Source organism: Colletotrichum destructivum, chromosome 7, assembly GCF_034447905.1.
Source record: "Colletotrichum destructivum chromosome 7, complete sequence".
NCBI lineage: Eukaryota > Fungi > Ascomycota > Sordariomycetes > Glomerellales > Glomerellaceae > Colletotrichum > Colletotrichum destructivum.
Window position 1 is genome coordinate 3,347,297 of NC_085902.1, and position 21,673 is coordinate 3,368,969.

The window sequence follows — 21,673 nt, forward strand, 5'->3', positions numbered from 1 at the left end:
AGGAGTGAGTTGACCGCAACGTTCTGGTAGTAAGACAGCCAATCAATCGTGGGTCTATTGAAGAACTCTACGAGACATGACATCGAGACAAGCAATGCTTCAACATGACTAGTTGACCATCCGCGGTTGATTGACGGCTTTATAGAGGAATCATGAGGACCGTCCAGTACGATGACAGTCAAACATTCTACTGAAGTCACGCACGCAAAGATTTACAGCAGGGGGCAACAGTTCATCAGGACCAGTCTCTAGAAGTATGAAATTTATGGATTGTGCAATGCTACTCCAGAAAATGTATCTATACACATATGTATACACCAATGCCTTGTAAGAGAACTGTCAAACTCTCCGAGGCAAGTACGCAAGGTGCGTGAACATATTGACAGCTCGTACAAACCTACTCGGTCCGACGACGCCCGATCAACGAGAGACACACCTGAATCCCAAGACATTGCTCTACCACGGCAGAGTAGAACCGTCGTAGCTCTTGAACGATCCGCCTGTGGTTTTCCTGTTGGCCGTATCGAGCAAAGCTATCATGCTCCCGACGCTCTCCTCCACGCTAATAGCCCCGATGGACTCCAGGACGTCGTCGCTCATGCTGCCATTCATGTCCGTGCGTACGACGCCAGGGTGGCAGGCGAAGCTGGTCAGCCACGGCTCCTCGAGGTGCAGCCTCTGGACGAACCAGTTCAGGGCCGACTTGCTGGCGCCGTACGGGGCGACGTTGGCGTTGAAGGCCTCGTAAATTGACGCCTGAGCCCCGATGCTCGCCAGGGACGACGAGACGCCCATGAAGACGGGGCCGCCCTCCCTCGTGCTGGCCCTCAGGAGCGGCGCTGCCGCGCTGACGAGGGTGACGGGCCCGACGGCGTTGACGGCGAAGAGTTGCAGAGCCGTCTCGGGCACGATGTCGATGGTCCGGCCGTTGGGGGAGGCGACGCCGGCGTTGGCGATGACGACGTCAACCGCGGCGATGCCGTGGTCCTTCTGCAGGCTGGAGACGGCGGCGGCGGCGTCCGAGGCCGCGCTGACGTCGATCTTGACCAGGATGAGCGCCGAGCCCTCCGCCTTGGGGAGGCTGGTCAGCGACTGGGAGACGGGACTCGAGGGGTCGCGGACGCCGGCGATGACGGTTGTCGAGGGCCGTTGAAGGAGGGCGGCGACGAAGCCCCTCCCGATGCCACGGTTGGCGCCGGAGATCAGGTAGGTCTGGTTGGAGGACATGATGAGACTCGGCAAATGTGTCTTTTTTGTTTGTCTGTTTGTGTCGAGTGGGATTTGCGATGCTTCTTTGGCCTTTGGGACTGAAGTTGTGGTGGTAACACGGTGGGAATAGATCTGGGTTGACAGAGAGCGCTTCCATGAGTGATGTGATGGGAAACGTGGGATCATTTAAACACATGGAAGAACGGCGATGAGATTCCCCGTTCCACTCATGTTTGTAATCCGTCCAAATCACCGATTGCCGTAGGTTGTCGTTCCCCCGCGGAAGTCCATCCCACTTCAGATGGAACTATGGATTTTTCCCTCTTCCTCCCGCAGTTGCCGTGAGGAGTTGAGCTTGACCGGCGGCCGGTCGATCACCGGATTGATAATCACTGTTAGCCCGTCGCGTTAACTCCGTCCGGACGAACCTTGCTATGGCGGGAACGAAGATAGCAAGATGGCGCGGGTGTGTGGGGTAGGTGGTAGATTGTAGTCCTTTTTCAGAAGTGTCCGTCGTGTTCTGATACACGAGACCAGGACTGACAGGCCTATCTTCATCGTCAAGGACAGGGGGAGGGGAGGCTGGTTGTCTTTCCACCATTAGCTATTTCTACCGGGAACGGACGAAAGAAACGATGCCTCGGCGCCATGTTCGCACGGTTATACAAGTGGGATGCATCCACTCTTCGGGGGCCGCCTATAAGGTTTTGGAACCCAGGATGCCAAGGCGTGCACCGCCTTTTACTTGGAAATGCGCCAATTACATACGACATTTCGAGGGATTGCTCCAACTCTTGAACTTGCAAAGACAGCTAAGAAGTTCAGACAAGTATTTGGTTGAAGATGAGCGAACCCAGCTGTCATTGTTATATCCAGGTACTCCTCGTGAGATAATAATGTTACGAGTGAACTTGATCGTTGTTGCTGAGTCTGTTTGAGGGTTATTCACATAGCAAGTCTTGACAGTCAGTCACGCGGAGGGGTAGTTGGCCGTAATTGATGAAGTTGGTTCTATTCCTTCTTGAAGCGTTCATTGCGAATAGCCTCAATCAATCCGTTTCTAAAAAGAGGACTGTCTTATACATCGTACTATGTAGGTGACAGGTCAGGGTTAACTTAGTGGGCCTGAACTATGTTGCCAAGCAATCAAGAGACAACTAGCGGCATGTTCAGGGGTTCTAGACACATATAGCATTCCAGAGAGATTGATCGTGGAGAACGTGGTCAAGAGTAGTCAACATGTGCCGGTTGACAACTTGACACGACTTAACCTTGATGGACGGACGCCCACTCGGAACTCCTAACGGACGGTAAGCGCCCGTTCAGGTCAAGCGCAGCAGACGGCGATCCCCCTTCTGAGTTCTAGCATGTGCAAATGCAGCTAGCGTCGCCCACTGATCTGGGGATCTGCGGAGGCTGCGTGGAGAGCTGCGAAAAGAACCTCGGCACTCGGTCAGCTTTGCCGGACCTCCCGACGTCAACCGACTCGTCTCAGCGCGTTTGTTGCTTTCAGCTGCTTTGCGGGAAACAGGAAACACTCACATACACTCACACTCACATACACATCCACCCACACACGCCATTGGAGAGAGAGAGACAGAGAGAGAGAGAGAGAGAGGAAGATAGAGAAGGAGGATCTTTGAAGCATCTGATATTCCATTCGTCCGGTGCGCCACCACGTCTAATTATTCTATTCAAAGCCGTCGTCGCCCTTCAACAACCCCAAACCCCGTTTACCCCCCCACCCGCCGTCCGTCATCATCCCATTTCCGGCCCGGGAAACTCCACAATCTACATTGGTCTTCATTTCCATCTCTTCATCACTCATCTTGATCCTCAGACATGGTTACCGTGGCCAAGAACGCGGCACGCGGCGCCACCAGCGCGCCGCGCCAGACGCTCACCGTCGTGGACAACCGCACCGGCAGCTCGTACGAGCTGCCCATCAAGAACAACTCGGTCCTGGCGACGGACATCAAGAAGATCAAGGCGGCGCGCGGCAATGACCGTCCCGAGGATGAGACGGACCAGGGCCTCCGCGTCTACGACCCGGCCTACATGAACACGGCCGTCGTCCAGAGCAACATCACCTACATCAACGGCCTGGAGGGCATCCTCCGCTACCGCGGCTACCCCATCCAGCAGCTCGTCGACAAGTCTCACTTCCTCGAGTCGGCCTTCCTGCTCATCTACGGCGAGCTGCCCACATCGTCCCAGTACAGCCGCTGGCAGGACGAGATCATGCACCACACCTACATCCACAGCGACATTGAGGGCATGTTCAAATCGTTCCGCTACGATACCCACCCCATGGCCATGCTGCAGGCCTCCTTCTCCTCGCTCGGCGCCTTCGCCCCGGAGTCGAACCCGAGTCTGCAGGGTCAGAAGCTGTACACCGACGCCGCCTCGGGTGACATGCACGCCCTCAAGATGCTCGACAAGCAGATCCTCCGCATCATTGGTAAGGCGCCCACGCTGGCCGCCGCCTCGTACCGCATGCGCCAGGGCCGGCCCTTCAACCGCCCCGCCCAAGGGCTCAGCTACACGGGCAACTTCCTGTACCTGCTCGACCACCTGAGCGGGCACGAGTACCAGCCTCACCCGGTGCTGGAGCGCGCCCTCGACGCCCTCTTCATCATCCACGCCGACCACGAGGTCAACTGCTCGACGGCGACGGTGCTGCAGGTCGGCTCGAGCCTCGTCGACCCCTACAGCGTCGTCTCGGCCGGCTGCGCCGCGCTGTACGGCCCCAGCCACGGCGGCGCTAGCGAGAGCGCCATCCGCATGCTCATGGAGATTGGCAGCCCCGAGAACGTGCCGGCCTTCATGCAGAAGGTCGAGAAGCGGGAGCGCGTGCTCGTCGGCTTCGGCCACCGCGTCTACAAGAACGTCGACCCGCGCTCGACCGCCATCCGCAAGCTTGCCGAGGAGGTCTTCGCCGTCACGGGCCGGAACCAGCTCCTCGACACGGCGCTCGAGCTGGCCAGGTACGCGCGCGAGAGCGAGTTCATGACGAAGCGCAACCTGTACCCCAACGTCGACTTCTACTCGGGCCTCATATACCAGGCCATGGGCTTCCCGCTCGACTTCTACCCCGTCCTGTTCGCCGTCCCCCGCTGCGTCGGCTGGCTGGCCCACTGGAGGCAGCAGATGCTGCAGAAGGGCGGCGTCAAGATCTGGCGGCCCCGCCAGCTGTACGTCGGCGAGGGCGAGCGCGAGTACGTCGAGGCCGGCCAGAGGCGGGAGAAGCGCGACAAGTCGCTGTTCGACGAGCCCGTGCAGGTCAGCCACGGCGGCGACAGCAAGAGGAACGAGCTCGCCACGTACAAGGACGAGATGGGCAACGCCTGGAGGGGCCGTTCCAAGCTTTGAGTGTAGTATTACTGTCTGTTTGTCTGTTCGCCTGTCTGTCTTTCGGCCTGTCGGTCTGGTCTGGTCTGTGGATGGCGCAAGGTTTCATGGATATCAAGAACGTGGAAAGGCGTGCGTGCGTGCGTGCGTGCGTGGTGGTTTCGATTTAGAAAAGACTGCTATACAATACGATCGCCTCTCTCTCTCTCTATCTTCCCTTTGGGTTATTTCGTCATCCCCGTCTTCTGGGCGACCTCACGAATCACGAGCTCCAGCTCCTTCTCGCTCATGGTCTCGAGCCCGACTTTGTCGTTCCAGCTCATCTCTCGGAAGCTCTCGCTGCCCCCGTAGCCCTTGCCGTACATCATCTGGTAGTAGAACTGCATCATGGCGGACGAATCGCCCCTCTCGAGCCTGGCCTTTGCGTCCTGGTAGAGCGCCTCCACGTCGTGGTTCTCAACCGCAAAGGTCCGGCCCGTGACCTTCTCAGCCAGCCTGGTCAAATGCCTCTCGCTGACGACCGCCGAGTGGATATACACGGACTTGTTCGCCGACTCTCGGTACAGCCCGTTCTCGTCGCGCAGGATCTTGGCGATCGTGGCGGCGACGTCCGACGGCCTCGTCGCCCCGATCGGGTTGTCGCCGCCGTCGTGGAGCCTGGCGGTCCCGGTCCGGAAGTCCGGGCCCAGCCCGCCGAAGGACAGGACCATCTCGAGGAAGGGGCCGTTGTTGACGCTCGTCCAGCTTGACGTGCCGCCGGCCTCGGCTATCCGCTCGGCGAGGTAGCGCCGCGTCCGCACCTTGTCGGCGACGATGGGGAGGCCCTCGGCGAGGGGCGACTCGAGGTTGGTGCTGTACTCGGAGGGGATGATGCGCCTCACCCCGGCGGCGAGCGCGGCGTCGATCCAGGGCTTCTGCTCCGCGAGGATGATGGGGTCCGGCGCCGCCGAGATGACGACATCGTGCCCTTTGAACGCGGAGGTGAGATCGTTGACGTCATCTGTGTTGAGCTTGACGGACGTGGCTCCTTGGTGAGCCACCTTGTCGGACCCGGCCCGCTGGATGGCCGTCACGGACATCCCGGACCGAAGGAGGGCCTTGACTATTTCGGAGCCCATTTGGCCAGTTGCCTTGGGAAGGGGGAAGGGAAGGTAAAAGTCAGTCCGTGAACCGATGGTGACGGGATGAGGGTTGCTGCACTTACGCCAATGACTGCTACTTTACGGATCGGAGAGGACATCTTGTGACGAAGCTTTCTTGTTGGTATCCTGTCTAGTGTGAGGTTGTAATGAAAGCTATCATATCATGAGGGCAGCAGACAAGTTGCATGGACTGATGATTATCTCTGGCTTTGGCGGTTGCAAGAGCGGGATTCCCCAGAGTTGCAGGTCCCTTGTCCGACTTTTGTGTGCGAAGTGATATGATTGCCGGGGGCCGGGCGCGGCGCTTCGCAAGCGCTGCACAGGGAAAAGAGGGGATTACGCAGTTTTTTTTTAAAAAAAACCGCTGCGTCCGAGGCCGGTTATCCAAATCGGGGCGTTGTTGGATGGCGATGATTGTGTCCATTTGTATGTGTATCGTGATAACACAAAGCCCCCTCGGTACTTTCTCCGCCGATGGGCTTTGCTATACTCAGTATCAGTTTTCGAAACAAGCAAGCTGATTCAAACTACAAAAGTGGTAACAAGAGGCAACTTTCTGTCAACTTGACGGTGTCTATATCACAAATTAATTGCCTCCTATTGTGTCATAATGGCACAGCTATCTCGCAAACCAACTCTCCTGCCTTAATTTACATTTACATATTTGTGTTTACATGTCCCCTCCACCACCACCGCTACCATCACTACGTTCTGTCACTGTCTCCCGCGGAAACCATCTTTTTTTACAAGTCTTACACTACAGCAACGCCTCCACATGATCTGTGATGTCGTAAAACGGGAACTCGGTTCTGTTCCCTGCCAGCGTGCCGGGGACCAGCTCATCGCCCTTGGGCAGCACAACCAGGTTCAGCCCGTCGCCCACCTGGACCGTCGCGGTGGCCAAGTGGTTCTCCGGCACGCCGAACAGGCACTTTTCCACGGTCCCGAGGTACTCTGCGGCGTCCCAATTGCCGTCCTTGCTCCTCAGCACCCTGACGCCGGGGCCGCCCGCGATCAGGAGGACGGTGCCCTTGTACTTGGGGGGCAGATAGCTGGCGGTGGAGTCCTTGAACGCGCATTCGGGGGTCACCGGGATGACGACGGGCGTCCCCTTCGGGGCCCGCAGGTCGAACTTGAGGAGCTGTCCGTTGCTGTTGTCGTGCGTGAGGAGGGTCCACTCATTCGCCGCCATGCCTCCGAACCCGGGGGTGCAGGTCTCCCGCGACTGGCTGCGGAACCACTCCGATACCTTGGGCGGGGCCGACCCGTCGAACTTGTCTACCTTCAGGATGCTCCCCGGGAACTTGCCGTTGACGTAGACGTTGCCGAAGGGGTCCTGCTCGAGGTCCGCGAAACCGCCGTACTGGCCGTGGGTGGTTTCCGTGAGGTTGGCCCTGTAGATGACTTCCTTCGACTTGGGGTTATAGAGCATGACGGTGTTGTCGCCCGAGACGTCGGAGCCCGGCGGCTGCTTCTCAAAGGCGGCTCCCGCGTTGGCGAGGATGGAGATGAGGCCCGTCCGCTTGTTGACGTCGATGCCGGAGATGTGGGTGCCGGGGGTGTAGGAGATGCCGGGGAACTCGACGACCTCGACCAGCGCGTCCTTGTAGGGGTCGAACACGCCCAGCGTGCCGTTGTAGAGGTTTCTGTTTTGTTTGTTCTTGTTAGTCCAGGTGAGAGCACTCCTACGACTTTGCAGAAGGGGATGGCTTACGACACGTAGAGAAGGCACGTGCTACGGTCGAAGTCGGCATTTTCGGGGTACAACTGGAACTGGTTGATGGAAAAGTTGCCTTGGAACGGGGGGCAGGCGGGCGCAGGGCCCTCGCCGTAGACCTCGTTGGGAATCATCTGCGTGCCCCGCCAGGCCCCCGCAATGAGGAATGGTGTGGCGGCAAGTAATAAAGCCATTGTGTATGATCGGGAATCGACTGTTGGTTGATTCTTGCTTGTCGGAAGAGACGTTGGGAACTCATCAAGCTTAAGTATTCTGGAGGCATGCATGTACAAGAGACTACAGACGCTGAAGAGATAAGGATGTGGAAGTCCTCCAGCGAAACTCCCAGAGTTGACGTTTACAGGGATTATTGACTTATCTGCGAAGGGTACTCAGGGTTCTACCGAGTCAGTAATGATGATGTCCCACACAAAAGGTTTTGGCGGATTGGATGTTGTAACTACAGAGCGTCGTCGTCACTTCCGGTCGTACATGGCGTGATGGGCGAGCAGGCCCAGAGTGGAGATGGAACGTGATCTAAACTCGTATCAAGACTGCCTGATCCGGACTACAATACAGAATGGTCTCCAATTTTTGGTAGATCATGGTCGTAGAGTGTGTCTGTACGTGTAACGTAACCCACATATTCGATGTCGAATGAACAAACGCCTTGAACTTTGATCTGACACTCAGCTAAACATATTGGCACTCCGTTCCACGTGTAGCCAAAGGATGCCAAGGACGGCTTATGCCGAGGAGCGGTTTAACGGCAATTTCCAGTATCAGTACATGGAGGTCCAGCTGAGGGAATCCTCAAAAGATCTTCTTGTGCCCCTCTAACTGCCGAGGAGCCCCAATGAGCCATGTATATCCAAATCTCCAGGCTCAACGCTCTACCTTTTGTCTTACAGTTTAGGTTATTGCTTTTAAACGGCTCATCCGTATGATATAGGGACGACTGCACCTTTTGTCGTCAACTAATTTCCTTCTGCCCCACGAAAGCGAAGTTTACGCTTGACGCTTGACCTTCATCAGCTCTTTTATTTATGTTTCAAAACTTAATCTGCAGTCAGTTGCCTGCTATAGGAGCGAAGTGTTATGATCGGCATCCTATCGCCGTTAATATCGCCGCTACTCCGTCTTGCCGTCACCAATCAAAAGCTACCTCGGTAGGTAATGGACCGTGCTGCTGGTGGACGGACCTCGGAGGTCAGCCGGCGGCAGGCAGTTGGTCAAATTACCAGGTACCCGATTGATACCGGGCGATCTGCTAGGGTATGTAGCCAAGGTGGTCCCTCTTGAGGTCGCACAGGTAAGCAATGCGGGGGTGGGGGGAAACACGGTAGAGACGCAGCCTAAGTGTTATTCTTCTTCTTCTTCTTCTTCTTCAGAGCCGCAGTATCGTTGTCAGATGTATTTTGTCTTTGTCTTGCTACCAAGCCGGTCCAAGCACGGGTACCCTGCGCACTTTAATAAGTGCCTACCTAGGCAATTGGGCTATGCTTCTATGCTGGCAGTGCATCATAAGCCAAGACCTGCCTGAAATGGTCCATGGCTACATTTGGAATAACTTATCACAGGCGGGCAAGTGAAAGCCAGAAATGGGATCACGAAGGGAACTGCGCTTATCCTGTATGTACTCGATTTCGTGATGGTGTTGCTTTTGTTATTATTGTTATCGTTGTTGCAGTTATTTGCAGGTGGGCCTCTGCTGGCTGGTCTCGAAGCCAAGTGCCTGCTGCTGCCCCACTCTGCCAGACGGGATGGCCGTCTGTCGGGGCAGTCGTGCATGGGCCTGATCAGCCCCACTCTGCCCCGAGGGCCCGGATCAATCCACTAGGCTCGGGGCTCGATCACTGCCGAGCCGCCAAGGTCGTAGGCTTGACTCCGACACTCACTAGAACTCATCCATCATAGTGTAGAAGGCTTGGAAATGATTCGACCCTTTTCTTCATTACAAGACTGCATGATAAACCGGTGCGAGAGCCATGGACTGCCTCCTCTTAAGAACTCTTGAGAAGAGGAACCTTCAAGAAAGTGGGCGATGACGGATGGATCGATCAGTGTCGTGATGGCCTCACGCAAGTGGAAGCTTTCACCCAGGCCAATCAGATGGTTCCTGCGACCCAATCCGAGACGGGCTGCTCCGCGCGTCTATTAGATATAAACCTCTACAGTCCACCCAATTACCCTTGAACCAAGCCACTGTCAACTCACGATCTCCATACTTATCCAGATACTCGTGCGTTAGAGGGCGCCGGGGCCACACAGCACACTCTCTCCGCCCAGCGAAAGAGCTTGTTGTGATCGCGTGTGTAACTCTAACGAACGAGTACAGCCGATCGCAATAATCGGATTTTCCACCTTGCAAGCTAGATTGACAGCTAGCTTTACTCTGTACTCCAGAGGCTTAGGCGAGTGTTTCTAGCTTGAGATCCTATCACAACGGTAACAGGCTGCCATTTTAAAAAAAGTAACTTTTCTGAGCAATGAGATGGAGTTTACATTTTCGTACTATCTCCGGCTGCGCTCAACAGTTAGGATGCTTGACGTTGTATTCGGTAGCTTGCCTATCTATGGCAACTGTCCCACGTATCTTGTTACCAAGGCTGGTCGCTGGTCTCGTGATTTTTTTTTTTTCAAGCAATCAGACTGCTTCACCCCGTATCTATTGTAAGTAACATGTAATTTGAGCGAATGGGCAACAAGTGTTGATTCGGTATGCCATGGAAGTTGCTATTTGCATGACAGGGTTATACGCGTATATACGAATATGCCTCCTTTCCGCGGTCCAAGACAGCAGGAAAGTTTCTTGTTTCCGATGACCGTCGGACGCAAGGACGAGAGCCCCACAAGGGTTTGGCGGCGGGCTCCCGTTTAGACAAACGAGGGCATTTGGATCGAGACCAACATGTTGCCGAACTGGCAGATCCGGTAGGGATCCGGTTCATGCAGATGTCGCCGGTCCCACCTTGTACGCCCATACGCCCAGGAGGCTCAGCCCGCCGCATACGTAGGCAGCTGACCGATTCGAATAGTTGAGAGCATGTCTTGAAAAATAGGTAAAAAAAGTTTGGAAACCCTGCTTCTAAACCGTCATCAAACAACTACTTGCCGCGTGTGTTTCTCCCAAACACAGCAAGACTCATTCATTACAGTCAATACCTCGTTGCAATCCAGCCCCGCCCCTTCTAGTGCTCAAAACCGACTCCCAAAGGACCGTTCAGGTCCCTAAAGTCCCCGCGCAGCACCTCGATGCCGTCCCTGCGCACTTCCTCCACAAGCTTCTTGATCTCGGGCGCCATCCTCGCCGGGCGGAAGCCGAAGTAGTCGTACGCGGCCTTTGACGGCAGGCTCTTGCCGAACCGGCGCATCGAGAAGGCCGCGTCGGCGTAGCGCTCCCAGCCGTTGGCGGCGTAGGCCTCGATGACGACGGCCGGCCTGCCGGACCGCGGCTTCAGGACGGACTGCTTGTACTCCCGGGACTGCTGCTCGAAGAGGCGCTGGCAGGGGAACGAGATGACCCGCGCCTTGATTCCGTCCTCGGCGAGGAGGTCCCTGGTCTCCATGGCGAAGCCCATCTCCGAGCCGACCCCGATGAGGGTGACGTCAAAGTCGTCGCCGGCCTCGGCGAAGACGTACGCGCCCTTGGCGACGCCGTCCCTCGACGAGTGCTGGGGGTACTGCGTGAGGGTCTGGCGGGAGAGCGAGATGATGGTCGGCGTCTCGGCGGCGCCGATGGCGGCGATGAAGGCGCCGGCGACCTCCTCCGAGTCGCACGGGCGGATGTAGAGGGTGTTGGGCATGGCGCGGTACAGCGCCGGGAGGGCGATGGGCTGGTGCGTCGGGCCGTCCTCGCCCGTGCCGATGCTGTCGTGGGTGGCGATGTGGATCTGCTGGAGGCCCTGCAGCGCGGCCATGCGGACGGCCGGTGCGGCGTAGAGGTAGAACATGAAGAACGAGCTGGTGACGGGGAGGAAGGTCCCCTTCCTGAAGGCCGCCAGGCCGTTGGAGATGGCACACATGGCGTGTTCGCGGATGCCGTAGTGGATGTAGCGGCCGGAGTAGTCGCCGTTGAGGTTGCAGGCGGTCCGGAGTTCGGGCTGGAGTTGCCGTCAGTCAGTCAGTGGGTTGATCGGTCGGTCAAACTGTGCTCAATTCTGAGCGAAGAAGAGGAAGAAGAAGAAAAAGAAGGAGATGATGATGATGATGATGATGATGTTTGGACATAGGACTTACGGATTGGAAGTCAACCTTCTGGTTGTAGGCGACGTTGCATGACGGGGTGAGGTCAGCGGTGCCGATGAGGAAGTTCTTCATCTTCTCGCCCAGGGGGTTCCCCACGATGCCCGCCGATTTGCGGGTGGCCGTAGGCGCAGTCGGCAGCTGGTCCTTGGCGGGGATGTACTTGGTCCAGTCATCCGGCATCTTGCCCTCGACCCGCAGCTTGAACTCGGCGGCGAGGTCCGGGTACCGCTCCGTGTACTTCTGGACGGTGGCCGACCAGTCTGCCTCGTAGGCGCGTCCGCGCTCGGGGGCGTCGCGGAAGAAGTCGTAGACGTCCTGGGGGATGGCGAAGTGCTCGTCCGGGTTGAGGCCGAAGGACGCCTTGATGTTGGAGACGTCGTCGACGCCGAGGGCGGCGCCGTGGGTCTTTGCGTCGCCGGCCTTGACGGAACCGAAGCCGATCGTCGTGTGGATGTTGATGAAGGTAGGGCGGTCGCTGCTCCGCGCGGCGATGAGAGCGTTGGCAATAGCTGGACAACCCAAAGACGTCAGCAGCATGTCATAGAAACGTCTAGATACCCGAAGCGGGTGGTGTTTAGAACGACGTACCAGCCACGTTGGAGTTTCCGTCGAGGATCTCCAGAACGTTCCAACCCGTCGCCCTCATCTTGGCGTTGATATCCTCCGTGTTTGCCACGTCGGCCGTCCCGTCGCATGTGATGGAGTTGTTGTCGTAAATAATGCAGAGATTGTTCAGCTTCCAGTGGCCGGCCAGCGACACCGCCTCGAGGCCGACGCCCTCCTGGAGGCAGGCATCGCCAATCATGCACCACGTCATGTTGTTCACAACCTCGTAGCCCGGCTGGTTGTATGTCGCCGCGAGGTTCTTCGTGGCCATCGCCAGCCCGACGGCGTTGGCAACGCCTTGGCCAAGCGGTCCTGTGGTGACTTCGACGCCTTCATTCTCGATCTCGGGGTGGCCCGGACACAGGGAATCCGTCTTCTCGGAGTGGTATGATTTGAGCTGATCGATTGTCATGCTCTTCACACCGACGAGGTGCATGAAGAGATATTGCCATAGGCATGCATGGCCTGACAGGTAGGTAGGTTGTCAGTTTCCCCCATCTGCTTCCATGGGGTCGGTGGGGAGGGAAGCTCGCATACCGTTGGAGAGGACGAAACGATCACGGTTGAAGTACTCGCAGTTTGAGGGGGAGTACTTCATAACATACTTGTACAGAGCAACCCCAATCGCGGCCATGCCCATCGCGGAGCTGCAATACACATCGTTAGCCCAAGCTCTCCTAGAACGAATAGGAATAGTCATCGAACTCACCCGGGATGTCCTCCATTGAACTGCTGGCAGAGGTCGGCGATAAAAGCTCTAAACACTTTCAACACCCTATCGTGCTTGTCGGAGCTCTCGAGCTTCAAGTCAGCGACGGCCGCCGGGACACCATGGGTGTTGGTGACATTGGGCTTGACGGGCAAGCCCTCGGTGGCTTTCTCATAGAGTTCCAGCGACGGCGCCATGGTGTATGATGCTGTGGTAATGATGTTCGGCTGTCAAGGGGAAGCTCGATGCCTTTCTGTTTGTTGCATCCTGCTGTTGCAGCAGAATGTTTCCCCCTTATACCCCCCCGGCATCTTGTCTTGCTGGGTGCTGCCATCGACTTGAGACTGTGTCTTCTCGTGGCGATGCTGGACAGTTGACACGACACAAGCCGTGTCGTTCGCCTCCCCGCTAAACGTCCGATGCGATGACCCGATCGCCCATGGGGAATGATGTCCGGCTGCCCGCATCGACGAAACAGCCATGTTGGCGAGCTAGATACGGGCTGAACGGCGCTCTGCTCCCCGAGAGCCAAGACGCGGGGTGGGGAATGAGAAGCCTCGATGCGAACTGGTCATTGAGTTTCGCGTCGGGGACTCTCAAGTGGGCCTTTTCCAGGATTGAGCAGTGGGGGGGGGGGTGCTTATGGTGACTCGTAACGAGGCCGGGGAGGATTGTTGTTTTTGTAGTTCGGTTGCATTGTCCGTACTCAGGCACAAGAGCGTGTGGAAAAGGGGCTGGCCTCGGTCACAGTTCATAACTGAAATGAAAATAGTGCGCTGAGGCTAGTTGGATCGAATCCTCAACTGGAATGCCCTTGGACCATACAGAAAGAGGTCGACGCAAGCTCCTCGTAACCTCGTAAGTGGCCGAGTTGTGGTGGCTACCAGTTGAACCCTGCTGTCGATGGATGGGTCGGGTCTGCGGAGGCTTTCCGTAGCGGGCTTGTTGTATGATTGGGACAGAGTGAATGTCATACCACACATACTCCCGTTGATTACAAAATGCCTGGAAAGCATTACAGTATTGGTCTCAAATCTGGATGTAACCTCATGACTGATTCGTCTGGCTCCGCTCTTCTTAACGCAGCTCAGACTACTTCTACATTGAGAACACTAACATCTGGGTTTTGTGGGACGGTCGTCGACTTGCACAAGACTGAACGTGAACGGCCCTTGCTAGGCTGGCACTCAACCACCAGACTCTATGTGGGTGTGTATGGCGCACGACACCCGGCACAATGAAGAGGAGAAGATTTCTGTAACTAGATTTCTAAGCGGAGGAACTACATATGGACCTAGCCTTATTGGATGTAATCAGAGAAAAGCCCTTCCGAGACACTCGAATAAAGGCCGAGTAGTCTCTGCTTTCTTGACTCGCCGCAAAATGACCTTACGTGTTGTCCATCAACCTGAACCCAACATGCGGATGACCGGAGATTCACGGACCAAAGCATTCTTGAGCCGCATAATCATCTCCATCCCCGACCCCAGATGATAGTGTCGCGACGGAACTCCCGCCCCAACCCAAGCTTCTCCGCGTCCTCCCCGCACAAAGCAACAAGACTCTTCCCTGCGGACCATGGCCGAATCTCATGACAAGAGTGCGGGGAAAGTAACCAGACTAGCGGGGTCTCAAGTCGAGGAATCGGTCCACTGCCATTATTTAAGAGCGGCAGATGCCTCGAGACGAAGTCAAACCCCCCTCCCCCCCGCGACTCTCCAGTGTTGAGTGAGACGTTTTTGACGAGCAACCCCCCGTCTGCTCCAGTTTCGCCTTGACCAATGACCGTCAACGGTCTATCCGCAACTAACAGAGCTCCTCGACGCGAGATCAACCAATGGACATCTCGTCCACTGCCAGACGCAAGTCAACCGCATCTTCAGTGGCCGCTTCCGGGACCGAAACTCGGCCGCGACGTGTCAGGCCCTCCCGAGCTCGCGGACTGCGGACATCCACCGGCTGGTGAGTGATTGGGCATCCCCATTCTCTCAGAACCCCGTACGGTTTTGCTACGTCATTCTACTCTGGCTGACATTCCACCCCCGGCGGGCGAGGTTGCAGTTTGACCTGCAGGAGGAGGCGCATCAAATGCGACGAGGGGAAGCCCAAATGCGCCCAGTGTTGCAAGTCGGACCGGGGCTGCGAGTACGCCCAGCCCGTTGCCCCTGAAGAGGCTTTGGAAACCCGGGATCGTTCACAGTCGGTGGTGTCGACGGCGGCCGACCAGGATCTCCCAGACGATTACCTCCCAGGCCTACCTAACGCAGTTGAGGGAACAACAGACAGCGGTGTCGTAGTCACACCCCCGGTCCCTGAGGACGCCCCAACAACAACGACGGCGACAGCAGCAGCAGTAACCGCTCGTCCGGCCGACTTCGCGACGCCATTCGTTCCCTCCTTCGACCCAGCGGACCCATGCGGCACCACACTGGGCGTCGAGGAGACCCTACAGCCGAGCGTGTCGGACGCCGACCTCGGCTTCTCGCCCCTGGCCCTCAGTCAGACGTCCCTGCTCAACATCTCGCCCTTTGAGTGGTACGACCTGCTAGCCCAGGACGCCATTAACAATATCCAGAGACTGAACAGTCTCTCTGGCGGCGAGAACAGGTGGGCCTTTGACGAAAGCACTCTATCACGGAGGCAGAGTCCGATCCCCGAATCACCTCGGGATGGGAACGAGGGACCGCCGGGCTTCGGTCAGGAGGATGCCCCGGCCACCCAGCCCTGGAACACGACCAGCAACATTGAGCTGTCAGAGAGTGATCTTACCTACTTCCGTTACTATGTGGATGTGGTCGGCCCCATCCTCGATCTCTTTGATCCAGAGAGGCACTTCTCTAATGTGGTCCCCCACCTTGCCGTGCGGAATATTGGCTTGCTCAAGTCCATCTTGGCGGTGGCAGCCCGGCACATGTCTCTTGGTGGTACTACTACCAACATCGACGATGGCCCGGCTCCCAGCAACCCCCCTTCGCCGGATACGAGTTACCCGGGAGGAGGCCCGGCAGAGACCGAGCCAGCTCGGATGGCCACGCAGTGCTACTACGAGACTCTGCAGTATCTCTCCCACACGCTGCTCTACCCGTCCTACGCCAACTCCCACGAGATCCTCGCCACGGCCATCATGATCAGTACCTACGAGATGTTCGACGCCGACGGCCCGTCGACCAACGGGGACTGGGAGCGCCACCTCCGGGGCGCCTTTTGGATCCAGCGCTCGCAGAACAACAACGGCGAGTCCGCCGACGGGCTGAGGCGGGCCGTCTGGTGGGCGTGGCTCCGGCAGGACATCTGGGCCGCCTTCCGGTCCGGCCGCCGCACGCTCACCATCTTCCAGCCGCAGAGGAGGATCCGGGACCTCGGATCGGACGAGCTCGTGACCAGGATCCTGTTCATCGCGGCCAAGTGCGTCGAGTACGCCTCCCGCGACGCGGACGCCGCCCCCGTGCGAGACCTGCAGCACCGCCTGAACCATGGCAACCGGCTCCTGCGGTCCCTGGAGGAGTGGCGTCAAGCGCTGCCGGCCTCCTTTGCCCCTATTTCCGCCGCCCCCACCCCCGGCCCTGAGACCGCGTCCGCGGCAGGCCTCCCCTTTGCGTCATCTCCCACGTCGTCTGCCGGCCACTCCAGGCGAGACTCGGTCTGCGCTTCGTCCGTGAAGTCAGCCTCCAAGCAGATCTTCCACCCCGTCTGGATCCACCCGCCGAGTCACGCGGGCGCCATGCAGATGTACCACTTCGCGCGGGCCATCGTCCTCCTGGCCCAGCCCACGACGGGGGGGCTCAACGCGTACCGGCAACGGCAGAGGTCCCTGACCGAGAGCCTCCACACGGTCTGCGGCATTGCGAATTCGTGCAGGGACATCGATCCCGCCATGGCGTTCGTCAACGTGCAAGCCGTCTTTGCCGGTGAGTACTCCGCCGAGGTCAGGGGGGGGGAGGGGTATGGGTGTTAAAGTGAAAACGGCGATGCTGACGACCCGATTACAGTGGGACAATGTGCCCAAGACAAACAGAAGCAGTCGGAGATTCTCCCAATATTGGACCGAGCGCTTGCTATCAGCAAGTTCCCTGTAAAGGGGTTGACACAGGACCTCCGGAGACTCTGGGACGAAGGGGTGTAAAACGGGGGGCCAGTGAGTCACGGAAATAGTGTCATCGAACATGGCATTCGGTTTTTACGAGGTGAATGAACTAAGAACAAAAAAATTGAGTATCGTCGTAGACTAGATGTGTCTATGATCTATGATATAGATAGTCGTGTACATCATTACATGCTGCCTGCGGAGGTTGCCCATCCCCCTTTGAACCCTTTTCCCAAGCCCATCGAATCCAATTGCCCAAAAGGTTTACTTACCAAGCGCCAACGATCCCAGCGACGGGGATGTCGATGCCGGTGGTATAGCTCGCGCCGTCCGACAGCAGGTACACGTAGGCGCCGCCAAGCTCCTTGGGGTCCGCCAGCCGGGGCATGCCGCCGTAGTACTGCATCTTGAGGTCCCAGTCGGGCGCCTGGTCGACAAAGTAGGTCATGGCGGTCCTGACGAAGCCGGGCGAGATGGAGTTGACGCGGATGCCGTGTTTGGCCCACTCCATGGCCAGCGTGTGCGTCATGTTCCTGACGGCGCCCTTGGTGGCTCCGTACGGCGCCGAGGGCGCGGCGCGGTTGGGCCGGTACGAGGTCATGGAGGCGGTGAAGACGATGGAGCCCTTGACGCCCAGCTCGATGAAGCGGCGGGCCACCGTCGTCGCGCAGAAGTAGGCGCCGAAGACGTTGAGGTTGAAGAGCTGCTCGAGCTGGGCGCGGTCAAAGGCCAGGGCCGGCTGGTGCTTGGTCATGCCGGCGTTGGCGACGAGGCCGTGGATGGCGCCCTCCCGGGCGATGATGGCGTCGACGGCGGCCGTGATGCTCTCCTCGGAGGTGACGTCGCAGTGGACGTAGTGGATGCGCTTGGGGTTCGCCTGCTGGACCGCCTGGAACTCCTCGCCGGGCTCGAAGAGGTCGAGGGAGTAGACGGCGGCGGCATCGTTGGCGAGGCACACCTCGGCGATGCCGAGGCCGATGCCTCTGTTGGCGCCCGTGATGGCGATGACCTTGTTCTTCAGCGAGATCCTCCAGTCGTGGTCGGGACCGGGCTGCGTGTTGAGGAAATCAGGGGCACTCGAGCTAGCCGGGGCGGCGGCAGTGGCGGCGGCAGGGTTTGGTGTGGCACCATTACCGTTGCTCGCCTGGGCTGAAGTGACCTCGGCCGTTGCGCTGGGAGACATCCTGGCGGAGTATCTGAGCTGGTTTATGAAAAGAAAAGGAGGCTCGAAGAGGTGAAGGGAAAGGGTAAGGGCAGCGTGAACAAGATCTGGCCTGGCTCAGGTGGGCTGGGAGGGCACTGTAGAGATTCTAAGCAAGCGTGAGTCTATTGCTTCAGGGAAACCAGAGGGCAACTGATATATCATTCAGAAGTAGCTGGGCTTATATCCCGCGTCTTGCCCGTGACCGGATGAATGTGCCGTATGCTGCTCTAGTCGTAGCGAGATGTCGCCGATCAAAGCAGAGAGCGGAGTAACCTGAACCAACTTCGGCGCGGGGGATGTCTTTCGGCTACTACGAACAACAAGGTGGTCTCCCTCTTCGAAGGTAACGATTCATGCATGGACCCCGTCGCATACGCCTTGTTGTTTGGACCCATCCCATAACCCTCTAACCAATCTCATGATCCGACAAGGGAAAGGTTCGCCTCGAGACGGCCCTCGCCTCGAGGTCACGCACTAGTGCCGCCCCCTCGCGTCGTCTCGCAACTGGGTTCCCCTCATCCGGGGGACCACCCGGGACGTTGCCAGACACGCGGACCGCCCAACTCTCCATCCCGGCTGGACTCCAAGATCTGGGGTAAACAACAAGTTCCGGCACGTTAGCTACGCTTTCTCCACGGGGAAGACTTTGTGGTGGTGTGCGGGGGGTGGGTGGTATGGTTCGCGTTTTCCCCGACACCGACAACGCCTCGGACCACACACCAAGCCATTGGAAATTTGTAGAGGTACTGGTGTCGGTGTACGCTGGCAAGCTGTTGTTCTTTGATGCCTTGACGTAGGTAGACCTTTTGACTGTTAACCCCGGGTTCCGTCCCCAATGCATGTCTCCCCTATAAGTAACAGACCGTCACATTTTTCGGAGGAATATCCAATGTCAGCTTCGGACTACGCCTCCAGACTATTACCAACTAGTTACACTTACCCGTCGGATCTGCCAAGCCTTCTCAAAGGGATCCTAACGGAACATCCCACGTCAGACCATCAACATGGCCATCGGAAGGACCTCCTCGTCGCCCAGCGTCGAGGCAAACGACCAGAAAGATCCCAACGGTCAGCATGTCGAGATTTCCAGCCAAGGGATCACTTGGACGGAAGAAGAGGAGAAGAAGCTCGTCAAGAAGATTGACCTCTTCCTGATGCCGGTGAGATTGAGATCCATGACGGCTGCCTCTATTCGAGCGCCTCTCTAACCACAGAATCGCAGACCATCTGGCTGATGTATCTTCTGTCATACATGGACAGAACCAAGTAAGTGTTAAGCTTCGTCTCCGATGTAAAACCGTTCCTAACCGGTGTATTCTTCACACTATAGCATTGGAAATGCCAAGATTGCAGGAATGGCAGACGACCTTAGCTTGTCATCTTCCCAGTACAGCATCGTCCTCATCGTGTTCTTCAGTAAGCATTCCCTCACTCGACATCTTTCCCAGCAATCCATTGGTTCTTTCCCGCTTCAGATCATGAATGCTGACAGCCAGACAGTTGGTTACGTCCTCTTCGAGCCCCCGTCCAACATGATCCTCGTCCGGACCCGTCCGTCCTTATACCTCCCCTTCATCATGGCCATCTGGGGCGTCCTCACCTGCGTCATGGCTGTCGTCAAGTCCTACCACCACCTCGTCATCCTCCGAGTCTTCGTCGGTATCATGGAGGCCGGCTTCGCCCCGGGCATCCTCCTCATCATCTCCTCCTGGTACCGGCGTGCCGAGCAGTCGAGGCGCTTCGCCATCTTCATGTCGGCGGCGATCCTGTCGGGCGCCTTTGGCGGCCTGCTCGCGGGCGCCATCACGAGCGGTCTCGAGGGCGCCCACGGCCTCCGGGGCTGGAGGTGGCTCTTCATCGTCGAAGGCGTGGCGACTATCGGCTGGGCGGGCATCTCGGCCCTCATCCTGCTGGACTTCCCGGCCACGTCGAAGCGGCTGTCGGAGCGCGAGCGGGCGATTGCGGTTGCGAGGCTGCAGGAAGACAACGTCACCGTCCGAGGGGAGGAGGAGAAGCTCGGCAAGAGAAAATCGTTCATGCTGGCCCTCAGCAACTGGAGGACATGGGGATTCGTCCTTGGTTACATGGTATGAGTTTGCTGGCAAAGATGCTGTGGTAGGCAAAGCGGCTCGAGACTGACGAGAGTTTTAGGTTATTGTTGGTTCATCGACGCTCTCGTACTTTTACCCTACGCTCGTCCATGGACTAGGCTTCACGTCGACAGTTCAGGCCCAGTACATGACAGTACGTCTCCCCCTGTTTCTGTTTTGTCTCCCTACAAACCTTTGCCCGATTCATCCGAGTACGAAGCTGACACCGAGACTCACAGGTCCCGATCTACGCGTTTGCCTTCGTCTGCACCGCCATCACCGGATTCTACGGCGACAGAATCCCGGAACACCGAGGGTTGGTCATCGCCGGCTGGCTCGCGTTCAGCACCGTCACCTCGATCTGCGTGTGCGTGGTGTACAACTTCACGGCCCGCTACGTGCTCCTCGTCCTCATGGCCGCCGGGCTCTGGGCGTCCAACGCCATGTCCCTGTCCTTCGCCAGCTCGACGTTTGGCAGCATGGATGCCGAGGTGCGCGCCATTGCCCTCGCGCTGATGAACGCCCTCGGAAACCTCGCCCAGATCTACGGCGCGTACCTGTTCCCCGAAGGCGACGCTCCGAAGTATCTATTGGGCTTTGGTGTGATTTCCGGTATGCTGGGACTGGGTGTCGTCGTTTACCTCGTGATGCACGTCATGGTTAGGAAATACCAGTCCTAGACGGTTGAACGCTGCGTCGAAACGCGCTCTGGTGCCCTATTAGTCCAATACATATTGTTTTACTTGCATTGCTGTTCATTTCTTCCCAGAGCCGTCCTGCAATCGCAAGCTTGGATTGTTCCTTAATATTTTACTGTCAAACCAGGAGAGCCCTTGGATACGGGCTTGCCAACCCAAGCCGTCTCTTCCTTTCGTGATGCATTATACTGATGTCCTATTTACTGACGCACTTCCATCACCACGGATGTGATCGGCAACGAGTAACGTCTAGCTCCCCGCTCGGGTTAGATAAGCTTCAGTAGGTACAGGATGTCCAATCTGTCAAAGTTCCATGCAGCTTTTCTGCTTCCTCGGGGAGTGGGGGCGGGCTTGATCCCGAGCCCGCACAAGGGGAGGCAAACAATCTTCTTCGTAGCCGCCGGAACATTTTACATTCCCATCCACGGGAGCGTTATTTGTCACGCTTGAGTTCTAATCCGTATTCGCATCAATGTAATGGTACCCTACCCCACCCTTCATGAACGCGCTATCAGGACTATTTCAAGCCGATGGCCTCGCTTTGCAGATCGAGTGAAGGCAGGTGGCCAGGTAATTCATTGATTTGTCGTGTTAGTGACGAACATACGGGACTAT

At 57.5% G+C, this 21,673-nt stretch overlaps 8 protein-coding genes across 8 annotated transcripts; 3 read left to right on the forward strand and 5 right to left on the reverse strand.

The window, feature by feature from the left end:
- Positions 1–456: 456 nt before the first annotated feature.
- On the reverse strand, positions 457–1,227 carry CDEST_11573 (Putative short-chain dehydrogenase/reductase SDR, NAD(P)-binding domain superfamily; the record flags this gene model as incomplete). Its single annotated transcript, XM_062927729.1, has 1 exon — positions 457–1,227. One exon carries the CDS (start codon positions 1,225–1,227, stop codon positions 457–459), a length of 771 nt encoding a protein of 256 aa, XP_062783780.1.
- A 1,484-nt stretch (positions 1,228–2,711) lies between these two features.
- On the forward strand, positions 2,712–4,629 carry CDEST_11574 (Putative citrate synthase). Its single transcript, XM_062927730.1, has one exon. The coding sequence runs from the start codon at positions 3,052–3,054 to the stop codon at positions 4,579–4,581; it is 1,530 nt and encodes a 509-aa protein (XP_062783781.1). The 5' UTR covers positions 2,712–3,051; the 3' UTR covers positions 4,582–4,629.
- A 1-nt stretch (position 4,630) lies between these two features.
- CDEST_11575 (Putative NmrA-like domain, NAD(P)-binding domain superfamily) lies at positions 4,631–5,961 on the reverse strand. Its single transcript, XM_062927731.1, has 2 exons — positions 5,765–5,961; positions 4,631–5,690 (listed from the first exon to the last, which is right to left on the reverse strand). The coding sequence occupies exons 1-2, from the start codon at positions 5,798–5,800 to the stop codon at positions 4,785–4,787; spliced, it is 942 nt and encodes a 313-aa protein (XP_062783782.1). The 5' UTR covers positions 5,801–5,961; the 3' UTR covers positions 4,631–4,784.
- A 498-nt stretch (positions 5,962–6,459) lies between these two features.
- Positions 6,460–7,613, reverse strand: CDEST_11576 (uncharacterized protein; the record flags this gene model as incomplete). The annotated part of the gene is made up of 2 exons (XM_062927732.1): positions 6,460–7,348; positions 7,417–7,613. 2 exons carry the CDS (start codon positions 7,611–7,613, stop codon positions 6,460–6,462), a joined length of 1,086 nt encoding a protein of 361 aa, XP_062783783.1.
- A 2,699-nt stretch (positions 7,614–10,312) lies between these two features.
- On the reverse strand, positions 10,313–13,587 carry CDEST_11577 (Putative transketolase, thiamine diphosphate-binding protein). The gene is made up of 5 exons (XM_062927733.1): positions 12,983–13,587; positions 12,811–12,920; positions 12,256–12,738; positions 11,659–12,176; positions 10,313–11,522 (listed from the first exon to the last, which is right to left on the reverse strand). The coding sequence occupies exons 1-5, from the start codon at positions 13,177–13,179 to the stop codon at positions 10,611–10,613; spliced, it is 2,220 nt and encodes a 739-aa protein (XP_062783784.1). The 5' UTR covers positions 13,180–13,587; the 3' UTR covers positions 10,313–10,610.
- A 1,112-nt stretch (positions 13,588–14,699) lies between these two features.
- On the forward strand, positions 14,700–17,322 carry CDEST_11578 (Putative zn(2)Cys(6) fungal-type DNA-binding domain, fungal transcription factor). Its single transcript, XM_062927734.1, has 3 exons — positions 14,700–14,944; positions 15,044–16,890; positions 16,972–17,322. The coding sequence occupies exons 1-3, from the start codon at positions 14,820–14,822 to the stop codon at positions 17,103–17,105; spliced, it is 2,106 nt and encodes a 701-aa protein (XP_062783785.1). The 5' UTR covers positions 14,700–14,819; the 3' UTR covers positions 17,106–17,322.
- Position 17,323: 1 nt separating this feature from the next.
- On the reverse strand, positions 17,324–18,374 carry CDEST_11579 (Putative short-chain dehydrogenase/reductase SDR, NAD(P)-binding domain superfamily). The gene has a single exon (XM_062927735.1). The coding sequence runs from the start codon at positions 18,247–18,249 to the stop codon at positions 17,335–17,337; it is 915 nt and encodes a 304-aa protein (XP_062783786.1). The 5' UTR covers positions 18,250–18,374; the 3' UTR covers positions 17,324–17,334.
- Positions 18,375–19,178: 804 nt separating this feature from the next.
- Positions 19,179–21,144, forward strand: CDEST_11580 (Putative major facilitator superfamily, MFS transporter superfamily). The gene is made up of 6 exons (XM_062927736.1): positions 19,179–19,430; positions 19,493–19,536; positions 19,601–19,686; positions 19,771–20,357; positions 20,422–20,514; positions 20,600–21,144. The coding sequence occupies exons 1-6, from the start codon at positions 19,275–19,277 to the stop codon at positions 21,038–21,040; spliced, it is 1,407 nt and encodes a 468-aa protein (XP_062783787.1). The 5' UTR covers positions 19,179–19,274; the 3' UTR covers positions 21,041–21,144.
- The last annotated feature ends 529 nt before the right edge of the window (positions 21,145–21,673 follow it).

What these genes read in the sequence shown, in the direction of transcription:
- CDEST_11574 (XM_062927730.1), top strand. Translation starts at nt 3,052, where the DNA reads ATGGTTACCGTGGCCAAGAACGCGGCACGCGGCGCCACCAGCGCGCCG.
- CDEST_11580 (XM_062927736.1), top strand. Translation starts at nt 19,275, where the DNA reads ATGGCCATCGGAAGGACCTCCTCGTCGCCCAGCGTCGAGGCAAACGAC. An exon ending in TCATACATGGACAGAACCAA is followed by an intron (nt 19,537 to 19,600) that starts GTAAGTGTTAAG and finishes TTCACACTATAG; the next exon opens with CATTGGAAATGCCAAGATTG. An exon ending in GATTCGTCCTTGGTTACATG is followed by an intron (nt 20,358 to 20,421) that starts GTATGAGTTTGC and finishes CGAGAGTTTTAG; the next exon opens with GTTATTGTTGGTTCATCGAC.
- CDEST_11579 (XM_062927735.1), bottom strand. Translation starts at nt 18,249, where the DNA reads ATGTCTCCCAGCGCAACGGCCGAGGTCACTTCAGCCCAGGCGAGCAAC.
- CDEST_11578 (XM_062927734.1), top strand. Translation starts at nt 14,820, where the DNA reads ATGGACATCTCGTCCACTGCCAGACGCAAGTCAACCGCATCTTCAGTG. An exon ending in CTGCGGACATCCACCGGCTG is followed by an intron (nt 14,945 to 15,043) that starts GTGAGTGATTGG and finishes GCGAGGTTGCAG; the next exon opens with TTTGACCTGCAGGAGGAGGC. An exon ending in CGTGCAAGCCGTCTTTGCCG is followed by an intron (nt 16,891 to 16,971) that starts GTGAGTACTCCG and finishes ACCCGATTACAG; the next exon opens with TGGGACAATGTGCCCAAGAC.
- CDEST_11577 (XM_062927733.1), bottom strand. Translation starts at nt 13,179, where the DNA reads ATGGCGCCGTCGCTGGAACTCTATGAGAAAGCCACCGAGGGCTTGCCC. An exon ending in TCGTTTCGTCCTCTCCAACG is followed by an intron (nt 12,739 to 12,810) that starts GTATGCGAGCTT and finishes CCTACCTGTCAG; the next exon opens with GCCATGCATGCCTATGGCAA. An exon ending in CGGAAACTCCAACGTGGCTG is followed by an intron (nt 12,177 to 12,255) that starts GTACGTCGTTCT and finishes TGGGTTGTCCAG; the next exon opens with CTATTGCCAACGCTCTCATC.
- CDEST_11575 (XM_062927731.1), bottom strand. Translation starts at nt 5,800, where the DNA reads ATGTCCTCTCCGATCCGTAAAGTAGCAGTCATTGGC. An exon ending in GTAAAGTAGCAGTCATTGGC is followed by an intron (nt 5,691 to 5,764) that starts GTAAGTGCAGCA and finishes CCCCTTCCCAAG; the next exon opens with GCAACTGGCCAAATGGGCTC.